At 44.8% G+C, this 17,393-nt stretch overlaps 1 protein-coding gene and 1 long non-coding RNA gene across 4 annotated transcripts; one reads left to right on the forward strand and one right to left on the reverse strand.

Annotated features, from left to right (window-relative positions):
- The first annotated feature begins 163 nt into the window (after window positions 1-163).
- LOC133249429 (uncharacterized) lies at window positions 164-8,587 on the forward strand. The gene is made up of 2 exons (XR_009736953.1): window positions 164-1,046; window positions 7,054-8,587. It is a non-coding gene; the product is annotated as an uncharacterized LOC133249429 (long non-coding RNA).
- Window positions 5,672-16,273, reverse strand: CCKAR (cholecystokinin A receptor). Of its 3 annotated transcripts, XR_009736948.1 has the most exons (6): window positions 15,286-15,422; window positions 14,358-14,609; window positions 10,248-10,509; window positions 8,098-8,225; window positions 5,912-6,745; window positions 5,672-5,788 (listed from the first exon to the last, which is right to left on the reverse strand). XR_009736948.1 is itself a non-coding variant. In XM_061419853.1 (5 exons), exons 1-5 carry the CDS (start codon window positions 15,395-15,397, stop codon window positions 6,213-6,215), a joined length of 1,287 nt encoding a protein of 428 aa, XP_061275837.1. In that variant the 5' UTR covers window positions 15,398-16,273; the 3' UTR covers window positions 5,672-6,212. The 3 variants fall into 3 exon arrangements, 2 of the variants coding, with proteins under 2 accessions (XP_061275837.1, XP_061275835.1); XM_061419853.1 differs by having other exon boundaries at window positions 5,672-6,745; window positions 15,286-16,273; XM_061419851.1 differs by having other exon boundaries at window positions 5,672-6,745; window positions 14,358-15,376.
- Between the last annotated feature and the right edge of the window lie 1,120 nt (window positions 16,274-17,393).

The following is a 17,393-nucleotide window of genomic DNA, read 5'->3' on the forward strand; positions in this document are numbered from 1 at the left end:
TGCGTGGGTGGCAGCGGGGTGAGTGGGTCACCATGCCTGCAGACTCTTAGCAATTTATGCAAAGGCCTTCCCTGGGTTTGGGCTTCCTAGCTGGCATTACTGGTAAAGGAACTCAAATAGGGGCTCTGTAGCAATTTAGGAGGGATGGGATGGGCAGGGAGGTGGGAGGGAGGTTCAAGAGGGAGGGGACATATGTATACCCATGGCTGATTCGTGTTGATGTTTGGTGGCAGAAAACAACAAAATTCTGTAAAGCAATTATCCTTCAATAATTAAAAAAAAAAAAATTCTTCTTTCCTAAAAAAAAAAGAACCTGCCTACCAATGTAGGAGACAGGAGATGTGGGTTTGATCTCTGGGTCTGGAAGGTCCCTTGGAGGAGGGAATGGCTACCTACTTCAGTATTTTTGCCTGGAGAATCCCATGGACAGAGGAGTCTGGCAGGCTACAGTCCATGGGATCGCAGAGTCGGATCTGAGTGAAGTGACTTAGCACGCATGCATGCACTCCCTGGGCTCAGTCATGTGCACAGTCCAGTAGCCTAGGCACCACGTTTCTATCTCACGGCTGAATCCTTGGCTCAACTCCTGGCAAGGGGGAAGGCACATTCCAGGGACAGGGGAGGGGAAGGGGAGCCTCCAATTGCCTGGGTCCAGCTCCAGGGTCAACAGATGGCACCATCTTTTATTTTTTCTTTAATTAATTAACATACGATTGTTGACTGTGCTGGGTCTGCATTGCTGCCTGTGGGTGTTCTCTAGTTGCAGAGTGGCGGCTACTCTTCATCGGGGCTCATGGGCTTCTCGTTTCAGTGGCTGCTCTTGTTACGGAGCGCGGGCTCCAGAAAGCGTGAGCTCAGTAGTTATGGCACACTGGGCTTAGTTACCCCTCAACATCTGGGATCATCTGGGACCAAGGACTGAACGGATGTCCCTTGCGTTGCAAGGTGGATTTTTAACCTCTGGATCACCAGGGAATCACAGAAGCATGTTTTTGGTGACTTTCTCTAACCCCACGAGCACCAGACATTCCTTCGTCCTTCCATGAGTATGTATTGTGGCTTGCTGTCACCAGTGACTTCATAATGCATTAAGCAGGCTTTAAAGGATGCTTGTACCCCTTTCACCTAGGCCAAATTTGGTTTGGGAGTGGATTTTTATGCCTTCATGTCAGTGGGACTGGGGCTTATGTTCCAGGGATCAGCCTCCCGTGAGTTGCTCTGGTCAGCTGTGACTTAGAAGGGGTTGAGAGTTTACAGATTCCTCTGTGAGACCTTTTCTTTCTCACGCTGGCCACCTGCTCTCAGAGGCACCCTGGAGATCAAGCCTTCTTCAGAGGTGGTTATGTGCTTGGGCATCAGGGAGTTTCTCTGATTGCAAAAACAATGGGAACCCAACAAAATTGAGTAAGGATATAGAAGAGTAAAAGCTCATAGCAAATTCTGACTCACTGAGTCCCACAGAGATGGTGTGACAACCTCTCACTTTATATGAAGGAAATGATACCCAGAGAAGGTATGTGATCTCCCTGGAGTCACACAACAATTTAGTGACAGGGCAGACATGACTGAGCATATGTGTGTGTGTGTGTGTGTGTGTGTGTGTGTGTGTGTGTGTGTAACATTGGGACACAGATTTATGGACTTGGGGTCCAAAATGTATCTTCTTCACTAACAAAGGAGGCCTTTATGATCAGTGAAGTTGGAAACAGTATCTGCGGGACTTGATGTGCAGTATGGAGGACTGGGAACAGAACAAGGCTGTCCCATGCACTTCACCTCTTGTCGAGCACCACTGCACACTCTGGGCAAGATGCTTCTGGTTAGGATGGTGGGGTCACCAGAGCAGCCCAGAAAGGCCCAGCGTTGACGAAGGACTCCATTCAAATGCCCTCACCCATTCACTGTGTCATTCACCCCAGACACTCACTGAGCACCTGTTACATGTTATGTACAAGAGTGGTTGCTGGACAATTCATACTTGTCTGACCACTCTTCCTGAGCAAGAAGAGGGACCTGAAATTCCTCCCAGGCTGGGCTGCTCAGAGCCAGGGTTGGGGATTAGGGTTGTGGGGCTGGTCCTCAGCTGTGGCAGCAGGTTTAGGAAACCTGGAATCTATGCTCCACTTGAGGGTGACCAGGAAGCTGGAGGGACCAGAGAGATCCCAATCAAGGAAGCACCTTGCTTGGAGCTGAGAGCAGCCGCAGGGCTCAGAGGTAGGGTGTGGCCAGGAAGACGCCCAGAGGCTCCAGGAGGAGTCCTGCAGGAAATCAGATAGTTATGAGGGAACAGCCAGGGGTGCTGGGTGGGCTTCGATGATACATATAAGCCCTAAAGAGTGAGCAGAGGACTTAAACATGGACTAGGAACACAGTGATGGTTTTTTTGCTGTATCACCACTGTTCTCCTTAAAGGGAATGAGCAGAGGAAGGAGCAAAACCAAGGAATACTACAGACCAGGGCTTCCTCACTCCCTCTCCTCTTTTTTATTCTGCTAAAAAACACAAAACTTTATTTTTTTTCTAATGTGAAAGACAGTTAATTTTTTAATTTCTTCTTTTTAAATTTTTAATTAGAGGATAATCACTTTACAATATTATGGTGCTTTTTGCCATACATCAACATGAACTGGCCACAGGCCAGTCCCCTCCCTCTTAAACCCCCCTTAAATCTCCCTCCCCAGCCCACCCCTCTAGGGTGTCACAGAGCACTGGATGTGGGTTCTCTGCGTCAGACAGCAAACTTCCACTGGTTGTCTATTTTACAGACGGTAATGTATTTGTTTCAATGCAATTCTCACAAATCACCCCAGCCTCTCCTTCCTCCACTGTGTCCAAAAGTCTGTTCTTTATGTCTGAAAAACACACAACTTTAAATTTACCATCCTATCCATTTTTAAGTGCATAGTTCAGTAGTGTTAAGTATATTTTACATAGTTGGGCAGGAGATCCTAGAACTTTTTCATCTTGTAACACGGAAACTCTACATTCACTAAACACTAAATCCCCAGCCCTTGGTAGTAACTTTTCTATGTTCTATGTTTATGGTTTTTGACTATTTTAGATACCTCATGTGTATAGAATTATAGTATTTATCCTTTTCCTCAGCCCTTTAAAAAAACCTGTGTCTCAGCACTGTTTACAGGCATGAGAACCTTCCATGGGTAGCATCTCCGATTATACACACATTCCCCAGGGGAGAGCGAAGGGAGGGAGTGATGGCAGCAAAGGCTCACACAGCCATATCTTGGGTGGGGATGCACAGAGTTAGAGAAAGCCCTCCAGAAATTCCCATGGTCCCCTCAGACCATGCCCCCTTTGTTGAGACTCACTGCTGTGGAGAAAAGGAGTTCCCTAAATCATCAGAGGCAGAGCAGCAGTCAGTCACAACATTTATTGAGCACTCATGGTGTACAGAGTACTGGGCAGAACACTGGAAGGAAATACACTGGCAATTCAACAGCTATTGTCGCTCACCTCAGGATTACGTTTTAGGTGAATGGAGAAGATACCTGTTAAGCATGCACGAACAAGTATAACCGACATCTAGACACATGCATGGCTTATTCACCACTACAAGTTATTATGAGAGTTTACCCAGTAACCAGGGCACAGGAAGCCACTGAGACACATGAGTTAGGTAAAGATCAAAGTTACAGAGTTCAAACTTATCATTCTGATGAGTGGAAGCTACTAGAAGACAAGAGAAAACACCAGAAACTTGGTGAATCTATTTTCTTAACTCTATTAAGTCACTTTATTTCAAATTTAAGAATTCAGTTTAGTATGAAATAAAGGCAATTGACTCAACAAAGTGCTAGAATAGCTTTATGTTAAAAACTTTTCTGGAAATAAAATCAGCCTGTTGATAGTACCATTTCCAAAGGTCAGACACAGATTCTGAAAGTTAATAGCATTTTTCTTATTTTTAAAAATAACTTCCATTATGTGAAAGACTTTCCAATAAATTTAGTGAACAGAGGCATTTTATTGCTCTATTTTTGGGAAATCTTGCTTATGTTCTTACGTGCTTTTAAAGTTAATTTAAAGTAGAGTTGCCAGATAAAACACAAGATGTATTTTAGGGCATGAGACATACTCATACTAAAAAAAATTATTAGTTGTTTATTTGAAATTAGAATTTAACTGGACATCCTGTATTTTATTTGCTAAATCTGGTGACTCTATTTTTAGGTTAAGTTACCTTTGGAATTTCCAGAGGTTTCCAATAAGGGTGGGACGAGTAGCGAGGCTAATTAATCTTCATTTATATGCTAACACTGTCAGACGGGAAGGCTTCTTCTGGCAGGAAAATTGTAGGTTCTGCAGGATTCTCTCAAATATTGGAGACATCTTTCTCTCTTACACCTTTTATCATTACTATTTTAGCAGTGCACATTTTAGTCAGTTGAATTTTCACCTTGAAATTCTTGACAGAGATGAAAATAAGATTGCCATCTGAGAAGCAGAAAAATTAACATCTGGCTTGGAAAGTCCCCTATAAAAAATGTTCACATCCTCAATAATTTCTTCTGTTAAGCACACTATCCTCTCTACCCTGTTTGGCAAAAACACAAAGGCAACACTCACATCTTGTTAGATATACCACATCCCTTCCCCTATTTGTGATCACTTCCTGCCACTCTCTGTACCACCCGCCCAATATAGATTTCTTTTTTTTTTTTTTTTGATAATAGAAAAATCACTAGCCCTTGTGCACCACAAAGAGTGTCTGTCAGGTATAGATCAATGGGTGGTCATGGACCCCCACAAACAGGAAAAAGAAAAGCTCACCTCTCAGATGCTTGGAAGCATGAAAACTATGAAAGAGAGAGTGAGAGACAGACAGACAGACAGAGACAGAGAGAGGGAGGAAGGGAAACAAAGGGAGGGAAGGAAAGAGGCTGTTAGATTGGATTGACTCATGCAGTTTTAGAAATGCACTTCCTGGTATCTAAGTGTATAGCTCATATCTTATATTAAGTTGGGATTTCTACACTGGAGAAGAGAAATTTCAACACCAATTTTTCGAAGAAAAAGAGTTCACATGAAACTCCAACTGTGGTACAGGAATGTAGAATGATAATACTTTGTCAATTGCAACCTCCATCCACTATTCTTTTTTTTAAACACACCAAAGAGTATACTTATATGTAAAGAGCATACTGCTCTGTTCATGTTTCACATACACATAAAATTACCACAAGTATTAACAAACACATAGATTGTATCTAAAGGCATAGATGGCTTTGACTATCTGTTAGTTGAGTCCAAGTATGCCAGTTTTTATTCTGGGCCCAACTCCCCGAGTTTCCAGCTTGGCCAGGTACACATTACAGCTCTCCTTTGGACTTGGAGGTCTTTGCAGAACGGAGGATGAGTATGAGAAATGAAGTTGAGGCAAAGCAGCCATGGGGTTTAATATCACCATGAAAAGGTGGAGTTAAGCAATATATATTATTAAATTAGAAAACTATTTCTTGGCACCTCCTGGCATTCAACATCCCTTATGCTAAGGCAGTTACTGGCTACATACTCTTCTCAGAAATATAAGTTCCAAATTCCATCCTTTAGACAATGTTTCATTTGCTGTTCTGATGATGACATCACCTGATGTCTCTGAATGTCCTTGACTGACCTGAAGAACAGGTCAGGCTGTTTTCTTACTACAGAAAATGGCCAGAAGAGGGTTTGCTTCCGGTTCCCGTCTGTGGTCATGGTGAGGTGGGTGGTTACAGAATGTTCCTGAAAGAGGGATGGACTCCTCAGGCGCAAAACAGCCTCCACAATTCTGAAGCAGCAGAACACAGAAGGGTGTCACTAAGAGGAGTTAAGAGCCCGCCTTGGATGTTCTAGAACCTTCTAAAGCTCAGTAGGGTCCAAATCCCCGTTTGAACATGTGCTTAGCAATTACCTGTGCAGCAGGAGCCCTGGTGAACTCCTGTCATTGGCCTGCTGAGGTTTTCTGATGGTGAATGTTACTGAAGTCGTCCCGCCTGGGGCCCCAGTCACGGCCCCACCCTCGGAGTGTTCCCCTGGAACCCAGGTGAAGGGTGCCAGGCAGACGAGGAATGGTTCCCACTGGGACGGGTGCCCTCCTTCACTTCCAGCCCCCTCCTCCTCCTCCTGCTGCCTTCTTTCCCTCCCTCTCTGCTGCCTCCCTCGGTCCCTGCCTCCATGCTTCCCGCCCGGCAGGCAGCCGGCAGGCGCACCGCTCACGGGGGCGGCGCAGAGGCGCTCCCGTGGCTGTAGGAGCATTTAGACAGAGACGCCCGCGTGGTGCCGCTCTCCACCTCGTCCCCCACCTCGCCTCGTGCTCCTGGGGGACCGGGGTTGGGGCAGCAGGGGAATGTGGCCAGGAAGCCGAGGCGGAACCTCTTGTTCATGAAGCAGTAGATGATGGGGTTGACGCAGGACGAGGTGTAGGACAGCAGGAGGATAAAGGCGATGGGGGTCCCCGAGAGGCGGCGCTCGGCAGAGGCGGTGTCAAAGGCCCTCCAGGCGTTGGCGCTGAAGATGGGCATCCAGCACAGGAAGAAGAGGACCACGATGACCATGAGCATGCGGATGACGCGCTTCTTGGCCATGAGGCTGGCCGCGGGGCTGCTGCTCCTGATGCGGTCGGCCCGGCCGGCGCTGCCGGTGGACAGCTGGCGCAGCTCCAGCTTCCTTGGGTGCTTGGGCCGCTGCAGGCAGCACCCGGCGCTGTCCGCGTACCTGCGGCTGCTGGCCGAGCTCCGTTTCCTTTCTGGGTGGGCAAGCCACGTCACTTATTTTTGGGGATGGGTCATGCCAGACAGAGGGCACGGGATCCCTGCACCCTCCATCCAGGGGCTAAACCACACTTGAACTGTATTACTTGACAGGCCACCTTGGGCCTGCACTAATATGGGTAGGTATTGATCTATACTACTCAAATGAAGTGCTACTTATAACTAATAAAAAAATGTGTAGTATAAAATGTGCATAATTTAAAATAGTAAAATAATATTTTATGTGTGTAGACTATAAGGATAAAAATTTGTTAAAGAATGAGTATTCACACTCTTCTTCCAGCTCCTCAAGGCGGGGAGTTTTCTGCTTGCTTGGGAAACCTCCAGATTGCTTTTACTGCATAATGAGCAAAAATCAACAAAAGCCAGGCAAGACCCTAGGTGTATATGTGGTAAACAGCTGAGCAGAAGGATGGAGTGAGAGGGGTGGTGAGTGATGTCAACAAAGGTGTGGGGTAAGTTCCAGTGAAGAGTGGGCTGTAATGAAAGGGAGGGATGGGGGGTGGGCTTCCCTGGTGGTTCAGTGGTAAAGAATCCACCTACCAATGCAGGAGACATGAGTGTGATCCCTGATCAGGGAAGATCCCACGTGCTGCAGGGCAACTAAGCCTGTGCACTACAACTATTGATCCTGTGCTCTAGAATCCAGGAGCGCAAGGACAGAGCCCATGTGCTGCAACTGCTGAAGACCTAGAGCCCTGGAGCCCATCCTCCACAACAAGAGAAGCCACCACGGTGAGAAGCCCACACACTGGAGAGTAGCAACTGGAGAGTAGCCCCTGCCCTCCGCAACTGGCGAAAAGCCTGCGCAGCAGTGAAGACCCAGCACAGCCAAAAAAAAAAAAAAAAAAGAACGTGCAGGTCCCAACATTAAAAAAGGGAAGAGGGAGGAGATGTGAGGTTCCATGGCAGCTATATCGGGAGTGAAGGGTGGGAGTGAAGGGGGGAAGAGAGGATGGCACCTGAAATGACAATTTGCTTTGTTTGCAGAGGGGGTCCATTTGAATACGACATCACAGAGACCCTGGACCTATGGGCCCTGAGCTTGTAATTGGGCAATGGGTATATTATCTCATTTTATTCCATTTAGTACCCTTTTGGGAGAAATAATTTCTTCATTCTACAGGAAACAGAGTCACTGGGTCTCCTGACCGTGTGTTACGACACAGAGTCTCCTAAGAATACTTTTGAAAAATGTTTTGAAATACTTATTTTGAAATACTTTTGAAAAGTATTTTCAAAAGTATATACTCTGGGTATATCTAAGTTATAGAAAACAAGGCTTGTGTAATCTTTTGGCATAAACCAACAGATAAAAGATAGTTACCTCGGGCAGACTTCTTCTGGCTAGCATCAAATTTTATTCCTTGGTAAAGTTCCAAAGAGATTAATCCATATGCCACCATCATCACAATTCCAGGAATAAGAAAGAGGATGAGTAACAGGAATGTGTGCCTAATAAAATAAAAAGCAATCCAATAACCAGCAACCAGCATTTCAAACTAAGATGAGATGGAATAAACAGGGTTCATCTCCATTTTAATGAGTTGGAGCAAACACATTAATTACTAGTATTTAATATCTTTGGAAATTCCATGTCTGGAAGTTCAGTCATTAGAAAATGTTACTTCTTTTCTCCCAGATAAAGTCTCTTATGAAGGACTAGTTAAATTGGAGAAGTTTGGTGTAAGTCTGTGCCTGAAACAAGTGTACATTTAAAACTACTGAGAGCTTAAAAAAAAACAAGCCAATGAGAGTATTTGAATACCTCAATAAAGCTGTTACTGAAATAATAATAATAAAATTATAAGAATTTATATTCATTGATGACTTGTTAAATTATTTAATTTCAATATGGTACATATATTACTGTATTTAATCCCCATAATAATTTTTGAAGTAGGTACTATTAACCTAACACCCATTTTACAGATAAGGAAACAGGCAGAATAAATAATTTGTCCAAAGTCATACAGCTAGTGGCAAAGATGGGATCTGAACTCAAGCAATATGATTCTAGACGTTATGCTCTTAAGCATCACAATAGATTAATACCATTCGTTGACTTTATAGCACCAGAATCACCAAGTGCATAGGTAGCAATGCTGGAAAACCTTGATTTTGCAAAATAAAGTATTCTGGCTGTTTCAACCCATTAGGCACAGTGGCAAACTCATTCTAGTGCCTGGCGGGCCAGAGTTATGCTTTCTCTAAACATGTTTGATTCCTGAAGAACTGCAGCCTCCTTCTTCTTGAGTCTGGCCCCTAAATCACTTTTGCAGTCTGGCATGTGTAAGGTTACACAATTAGGCCATAAAATTGTCAGAGGCTCACAGTGGCTGAGCCATTTCTCATTTCAATTGGACATGTTTTGATAAGATTTCTTTTCAAGTCTTGGAAATGTCCCTCATTTGCAACGTAATTCTTTGAGTATATGTGTGTCTTGGTTGAAATGAAAAAAAGGAAGGCAAAGAAGGCAGAAATTATCTTGGTTTTGAGCCATTTTTGAATGTCTAGCCCTCTGCTTCTAAAACATGCTGGGAATTAGTAAACATAATGCCCTGCACTTGTGTAGCCTTTTTGAATATATCTAATGATGTTTTCGTAAACATTCTCTCATTTGAATCTCACATCCATCTAGTGATGTAGATAAAAAAGGTATCTTTATTCTTAAATCTGTGTAAAGAACTTGAACGTCAAGGAAGTTATATAAACTTGTCCAACATCACCTGCTAGTGAGCAAAGAAACAGGTAGCACAACTTTGCATTTGTATTTCTAGTAAAGTGTTCTGTGTAAGTACCACTGCTGCAACTCTGCTCTAAGAAAAATCACATGGGATTTGGGGTTTTGGACTCCTCAGTTCTATCTCCAGTTTTTGGAAAATCAGAGCTCTTCCACTGTCTCAGCCAAGATCCTCACTAGACTATCCTGAAGCACACTGCATAGTGGTTAAGCCCAGACACTCTGTTGTCTCCTCTAGGTTTGGGAACTTGAGCAACTTAACTTCTCCAGGTCTCAGTTTCTTCATTTGTAAAATAGGGACAGTAACAGTACCCACCCTATGAGGTTTTGAGAGGATTAGTTGATTTTAATACAGGTATGGCATTTCAGAGGCTTCCCTGGTGGCTCAGACGGTAAAGCATCTGCCTACAACCTGGGAGACCTGGGTTCAAACCCTGGGTCAGGAAGATATCTTGGAGACGGAAATGGTAGCCCACTCCAGTATTCTTGCCTGGAAAATCCAATGGATGGAGGAGCCTGGTAGGCTACAGTCCATGGGGTCGCAAATGGCATTTCAAATACAACATTCAAAGTGTTCACTCTATTCTATCATTCTAGAAAGAGGTTAAGACAAGTCTTCTCAAAAAGTCTCCAGGAAACTGATCCCACAGACACTGGACAACACATTCCAGTTTTCATTAAAACTGAAAAATTCTATCAAGTTATAGTAAATAAATAAACCCAGGCGGCCTTACCAGGACTGCTGCATGACATCACTTGGCAGTAGAAAGCGGCACATATTTGCAGTCTGGTTGTTATTTTTGGTAAAAGGCACCAAGTTGCTATAAATTGGGTATGGAGTCATGATGGTGAAGGAGAGGCACCAGGTAGCGGCAATCACCTTTAAAGCATGGGACTTCGTCTGCCAGACTCGGGACTGTAAGGGTTTGCAAATTGCACCATATCTCTCCAGTGATATGGCGACCAGATTAAAGGTGGAGACACTCACAGAGGTGCCTGGGAAAGGAACAAAGAAGCTGCTTACGTTGGCTTTAAAATCCAAAGTTTATTTGCACATGAGCTTAAGCTTACCTTGATCTGCACAGGTTTGATAGATAGTAAAGGAAAATACTCAGAAGGTAAAGAAATACTGTGTACGTATATTTTTAAAAAATGATTTATTCCCAGCTTTGTTCCCAAAAGGATTTGAGGCAGTTCAAGCAATGTATTTGCAAATACATCGTATTGCCAATGTATTTTAGATAAGTTTATTGAACTTTGATTACGACCTAGCTCCTTCTTAGGCTGGAGGTGCTCATTAATTAATAACCAAGTGGATGAACTATGTTCCTACCCCACAGAAGAGGTTTCTGAGTGACCTGTAGAACAGCTTTAGTTTTGAGCATGATGTGCATAAAGTTGACCTTTTAATCCAATATTCTCAAGGACAGTGACTCCAAAAATTCAGTGGGGTCTGAGATGGGAGCATTAAGACTCTTCCTGAAAATGTCTAGTACACAGACTGTTTTTGAGTGAAACATTCTAAATTTCAAAATGGAGTGTTGAAAAAATACCTAATGAAAAAAGATGAAGGGGAAAATCCCCATATTGTAACTAATGTTTTTCTCGGGGTAGGAGGAATGGGGTCTTCTTTCTAATTCTTTTTGCTTTTCTGTGTTTTGTAGAAGGAACATTCATCAAACATTTATCACCAGTGAGAAAGACATCAAAACACCTCATCTAAAAGGAAATCAACCCTGAATATTCATTGGAAGGACTGATGCTGAAGCTGAAGCGCCACTATTTTGGCGCTTTTGACCTGATGCAAAGAGCTGACTCATTGGAAAAGACCCTGATGCTGGGGAAAATCGAGGGCAGGAGAAGGGGATGACAGAGGATGAGATGGTTGGATGGCATCACTGAATCAATGGACTTGAGTTTGAGCAAACTCCAGGAGTCAGTGAAGGACAGAGAAGCCTGGGGTGCTGCAGTCCATGGGATCACAAGAGTCAGACATGACTGAGCAACTCAACAACAACAAAAGGATATACTTACAGCATAGTCAGAAAACTTAATTTTTGTATTTTGTGTGCATATATAGTGATTATAATGTCTTATCCCTGTAAAATTCCCTTTAATTCTTCATCCATAAATTCAGCTGATTCTTCTCTTATCTCTTACCCTGATTTCTTAAACCTTCAAATCAATCCCAATCTTAATTTGGGAGAAGTTCTTAGCCTGGGGCCTTTTGTGAAACTATGTATAAAAATATCCTTTTTCTAGGGAAAATATCCATAGTGTTCCTCAGTGACTTACAGGAATCTAGAACCCCAAAACCATAGCTAAGAACTCAGGTTCTGAGATAGGATTTGCTGTTTTATAGGAATTTACCCTAAGGAGTTGATAACATTTGGATTAGAGAATATAGCCCCAAACTTCTCAGAGTGAAACCTATTATTATTCACTCTCTTAGTCATGTCCAACTCTGCAGCACACCAGGCTTCCCTGTTCTTCACCATCTCCTGGAGCTTGCACAAACTCATGTCCATTGAGTCAGTGATGCCATCCAACCATCTCATCCACTGTTGCCCCCCTTCTCCTCCTGCCTTCAATCTTTCCCAGCATCAGAGTCTGAGTCAGCTCTTCACATCAGGTGACCAAAGTTTTGGAGCATCAGCTTCAGTGTCAGTCTTTCCAATGAATATCTAGGATTGATTTCCTTTAGGATTGACTGGTTTGCTCACCTTGCAGTCCAAAGGACTCTTAAGAATCTTCTCTAACACCACAGTTCAAAAGTATCAATTCTTCGGTGCTCAGCCTTATAATGGGTAATTATAAACCCATCATCAGGTAAGCACTTTTTTTTTTTTTGGCTATGTGCATGCGTGCTCAGTCACTTCAGTCGTGTTTGACTCTTTGGGACTCTATGGACTGTAGCCTGGAAGGCTCCTCTGACCATGGGATTCTCCAGGCAAGAATACTGCAGTGAATTGCCATGCCCTCCTCCAGGGGATGTTCCCAACCCAGGGATCAAGCCTCCGTCTGCTGTGTCTCCTGCATTGCAGGCAGTTTCTTTGCCCATTGAGCCACCTGGGAAGCCCTTTTGGCTATGTATTAGGAATTTAATGCGTGTTAACTGTTAAGAACACGAAATTAAGGGAAGAATTGAAATGACTGGAATCAGAAATCCAACAAAACCATTATGGTATTGCAAACACTTTTAGAATTATCTTGCTTTTCATTTTCTAGAACAGTCTGTACTAGGTATTTTCAGAAAGAGTGTTAAGGCTCCTAGCTCAGACCCCAGCTATTTTAAAACATTTTTTTTATTGAGGTAAAATTCATATAACACAAAAGTAATCATTTTAAAGTGAACAACTCTGCGGCATTTAGCATATTTATGTTGTGTAACTACACAAGGACTCATTTTTAATCTCCTTTCATAAACCCTGGTTAAAATGATTAAATATTACCGTAGGATATATACAGACAGGCCTTGAAAGCCTGAGGCACTGTGAGATGTTGGTTATTATTATTGCGTCATTGTTTAACAACGATCCTTTTCATTTGTGAGTCCATTTTTTTTTTTTTTAGAGTACTTGGACCCAGATTGACACTTTCTTGGTTATTTGTCCATGGCATGTAGATCAGTCATTCATCACCGTTTTGTCAGCGCTGGATCCTACTTCCTCAATTGGAAGAAATAAAGGCTTTTAAAGCTTTCTGGTCACTGATAGCTGCCCTAGGCAGCTCAGCTCTGCATATTTTGCAGGGCTTAGGTCAGAACAACCAACTCCTTCTTCATTTCCTGCCTCTTCTCTTCCTCCCCCAACCAGCTCTCAGAATGGGCAAGGGATAAGGCGTTTTGGCAGGCAGAGCGGACCAAGAGAAATGTCTCGTTTCAGCCTCAGATGAGCCACAGCAGTTGGCAAACAAGGCTGTGTATTCACTCACCATTGTAGTGGCCACCAGTTGGGGTTCAAGTCAGCTCTGTGGCTTACCACCTGTGTGTCCTTGGGCACAATATTAACCTCTCTATGCCTCTGTTCCCCTCTCAGTGAGACAGGGAAGAATAACTGTGTATACTTCATAGAGTGGTTGTGAGATAAAATATGATCATGGAAGTAAAAACTTAAAGCAATTAGTAGAACATCTGGTACTAAAAAAAAAATGTACTCAAAGACATTAGCTCTTATGATTTTTCATCATCACCATCATTCTGATTGGCAAAGGCAGTGAGCTGCATATCTCAGTCAATCAGGATCAGCTTATCCACCCAGGCACTGGGAGCAAATTCAACTTGTTGTCTAGTGGCAGAGGTTCTCTCTCTCTCTCTGCCTAAGATGGTCCCAGCCTCTGTGAAAACAGGCTCGAAAGTGAATCCTGAGAAGGGAATCTAGACCTCTGGTGAAACTGGATTTTGAATAATCCTGTTCCCGATAAGAGCTGGAATGGCAGCAGAAAAAGCCCTCTTCCAGCAGCCTGGCCACCCCAAAACCACACCTTGGGTTGGGTAGAGCTGAGTACAATCAATGACTTCCAGGAAGGCACAGATCACCTTGAATCTGTCTGTCTTTCTAACAGAAGCAAGCAAAACCAGTGTCTTCTGTAGTTTCTTACCAACTTATTCCACTTTGAGGAACTGGTCCCCTGACTGGGGAGTGACTTCTGGGGTGTTACGAGGACTGACCCTCCCATAAAGCCAGCTCCTCTGTCCTTGTACCCAGCCCCATACAGTCAGATGTTTTGTTCTGTACACCCATCAGGGCTTCTCTGTGGAGGCTGTCAGGGGTTAGGGAAGGTCTGGGACTGAGTTTCACTGATTTAGGGCGAAACTCCAGAAATAGGCACCAGCAGCAACTCACCCATGAAGTAGGTGGTGGTCTTGCAAACAGCGCTTCCGAAGATGAAATCCTTGAGCAGGTTGGGGATGAGGTTGAATGGCATGCAGAAGAGACAAAGCATGAGATCGCTGACAGCCAGGGAGAGGAGGAAAATGTTGGTGACTGTTCTCATTCTCTTGTTCCTAATCAGCACTGTAATGACCAGCGTGTTTCCCAGCACGCTGAGCAGGAATATCAAGGAGTATAAGAGAATCTGCACGGCCGGCTGCCACTCTGCAAGGAGGAACCCGGACAAGACGGAGCGATGCAGGTGATGAGGGCAGAATGTTAAAACCCAGCACACCAAGTGGACGCTTATTTCCTGCCGGTTTGTATTTTCAGGGGTGTGCATCACCGAACCCAGCTCTCCCCATACTTAGATATTTTGCAGAAACAAAGCGAGGAGAGCATGGAGTGATTCAGTTGCTGCTGAAAGGCTGGTCTGTTAAAGGATCACTCACTCGGGGAACCACTTTTTCTTAAGAACAAAGCTCCTCCAGTGATTTGCTTTCTTTCCTAGCTGCTAAGCATTTTTTCAATTTAATCACTTCTTCACACCGATTTCCCCCAAGGAAAGCCGACAGCTAGATTGTGACAGCACCTTTTCTGTGATGCTGGTAAGTTCCAGCTTTTACACTTGTACTCCCTCTGGCTCCACTTCAGCTCCTCCTCCCACTGCTTTTGTGCCCCCCAAGTCCTGTACATTAATCCCAACTCTCCCATGGGGAACAATAAGAGCACTGGATTCAGTTCTGCTTTTAGATCTCTTATCCAAACTTCTGAGCAGATGACTTTATCCAGCCTCGTCTCACGAGGACTGTGTTCTGTTTTCACAGTCAGCCTTGCCTTTGCTGATTTTTCCTACAAACTTAAGGTTTTCTGAATTCAGATAACAACCTCTGACACCTACCTTTGGAAGGATGGGGCTGATCCAAGCAGAAAAGCGTCTCATTTTCGATCCCCAGTTCACAGCGGGGAGTCAGGTTGCTTTCATTCATGAGAAGGCTGTCAACCACATCCATGCTTGCCTGCTGCTTTCCACCAAGTGTTGGCAAGCTGGTGAACGGCTCACTCTCGGCTCATTCCTCTAATGACTGACCAGAGAGTCTCCCAAATGCAACCTGCTGTGGAGAGGCAGGGGGGTAGGGGGCGTGATTGCCAGGTGTGGGCTCCTGCGGCCATTCTTAAAGGCGACTGGAGTTCAGCACGCTCAGGCCAGCTGGGCAGGCATTTGCACTCCTGTCTTGGAAAGAGCAGCTGATGCGAGCCAAGCCCGCTCCACCTTCCAGGCCCACCCCATTCCTGGGCCAGCCGTAGGGCCCTGAGCACAGGCAGCCTGACTGCGAGTTAACCCTTCCCAGAGCGTCGCTGCTTTTCCGCACACATGCACACACACGTGGACACACACATACAGGGACACGGTACCTCTCTCCTCTGTATAGGAACCTGTCACCATCCCAGACATAGGCAGAATAAAGCTCAAACAGGCTGTGTGAGACAGGAGCGACTAACACGGCAACAGACACCGACATGCAGAGCATCAGGACTAAAGGACACGGAGGGACTGTGTTTCTCCCTCCTTATATAAAAGCAATTAGTGCCTTTTAGCTTTGGAACCATGCCCAGCAATGTGTGTGGATATAACTGCTGGCTGGTTGTTAAGTTGTTACCAACCACAGGGCTATTTCTTGTGGTCTCTGCCCCTGGTAACTGAAAGGAGGGGGTGCCCTGACTGTAGGTGCTCGGATCCTTAATATAGAAAACACTTAGTAAGATTTTCCATTCATTCGTTTACGCATTCGTCCATTCATTCAGCACATGTTCATTGAGAGCCTACCGCTTGCCAGGTACTTCTCTAAACACATAAGCAAATAACGAACAAGATCATTTCAGATGTGTAAAGCACCACAGAGGAAGTCAAGCAGGAAGGTATTCTGGAGAGGGATGATGGGTTGTGGGGGGCTGTTGCTCATTTAGATGGGGTCTCTCGCAGGAGGGGACCAAGATTGGAGAGCTGGATGACAAGGAGCAGGAAGGCTTGTGACAACTGGGGAAAGCTGCTTCTAGGCAGGAGGAGCAGTCTTTTGGGCAGAGGTCACAGCAAGAGCAAAGGCCCTGTGTGGGAATGAACTTGGCCTATTTGAGGAATAGTTAGAAGCAGGAATGAATGAGGGGCCAATGGTGGGAGATGGGGTTAGAGATGGGGGCCTGGCCAGGGCTCTGGGCTTTCTGTGAGGCTTTGTGGTGCAGGCAAGCTCCTCCAGCCCCTTCGTACACGTGGTGTCCTCTGCTGAGACCTTTGGGACAGCAGGTGACAGCAGAGGCTCTTTGTTGCTCACAGCTGCTTAGCTGAGCTGAGACCTGATCGAGACCCTTTAGGGGTCCCTCGTGCTTTGACAGCTTTCTCAGCTGACAGTCCTATGTGTTCTATCGTGGCAGATTCCTGGCCGAACATGGATGAACCGATGGGCATTTTTACCACCCAGGCTTGGGGTGTGGGGCTGGGAAGAGACCGATACCTCTTTTCTTTGAAACCACGAACAGCTCATGTTGGAGGCACTTAGTCACAAGAACTAGAAATGCGAGGAATATTGGAGAAGCTGTTAGCAGTTATTAACAGGAGAGACAGACACCAGATCAAGTCCTGGCTTCACTAGTTACCCGCTGGCAAATGCTGGGCAGGTTTCCTAACCTGAGACTCATTTCTTTCTGTCAAAGGGGGACCAAATGACTTCCCAGATACTTGTTATAAAGATTGATTGCCTCAGGACAGTGCCTGACACACAAAAAGTGTTCAGTAAACCATAGATAATGAAAACGATTATTATGATTTTTCCTTTTATTTTTTTGGCTGCGCTGCATCTTCATTGCTGTATGCTGGCTTTCTCTCGTTGTGGTGAGCCGGGGCTGCTCTCTGTTGTGGTGAGTGGGCTTCTCATGGTGGTCGCCTTTCTTGCAGAGCACAGGCTCTAGGGCATGCGAGCTCAGCAATTGTGGTGCATGGGCTTAGTTGCTCCG

The sequence above is a fragment of the Bos javanicus genome, chromosome 6 (assembly GCF_032452875.1).
Source record: "Bos javanicus breed banteng chromosome 6, ARS-OSU_banteng_1.0, whole genome shotgun sequence".
NCBI classification, from domain to species: Eukaryota; Metazoa; Chordata; class Mammalia; order Artiodactyla; family Bovidae; genus Bos; species Bos javanicus.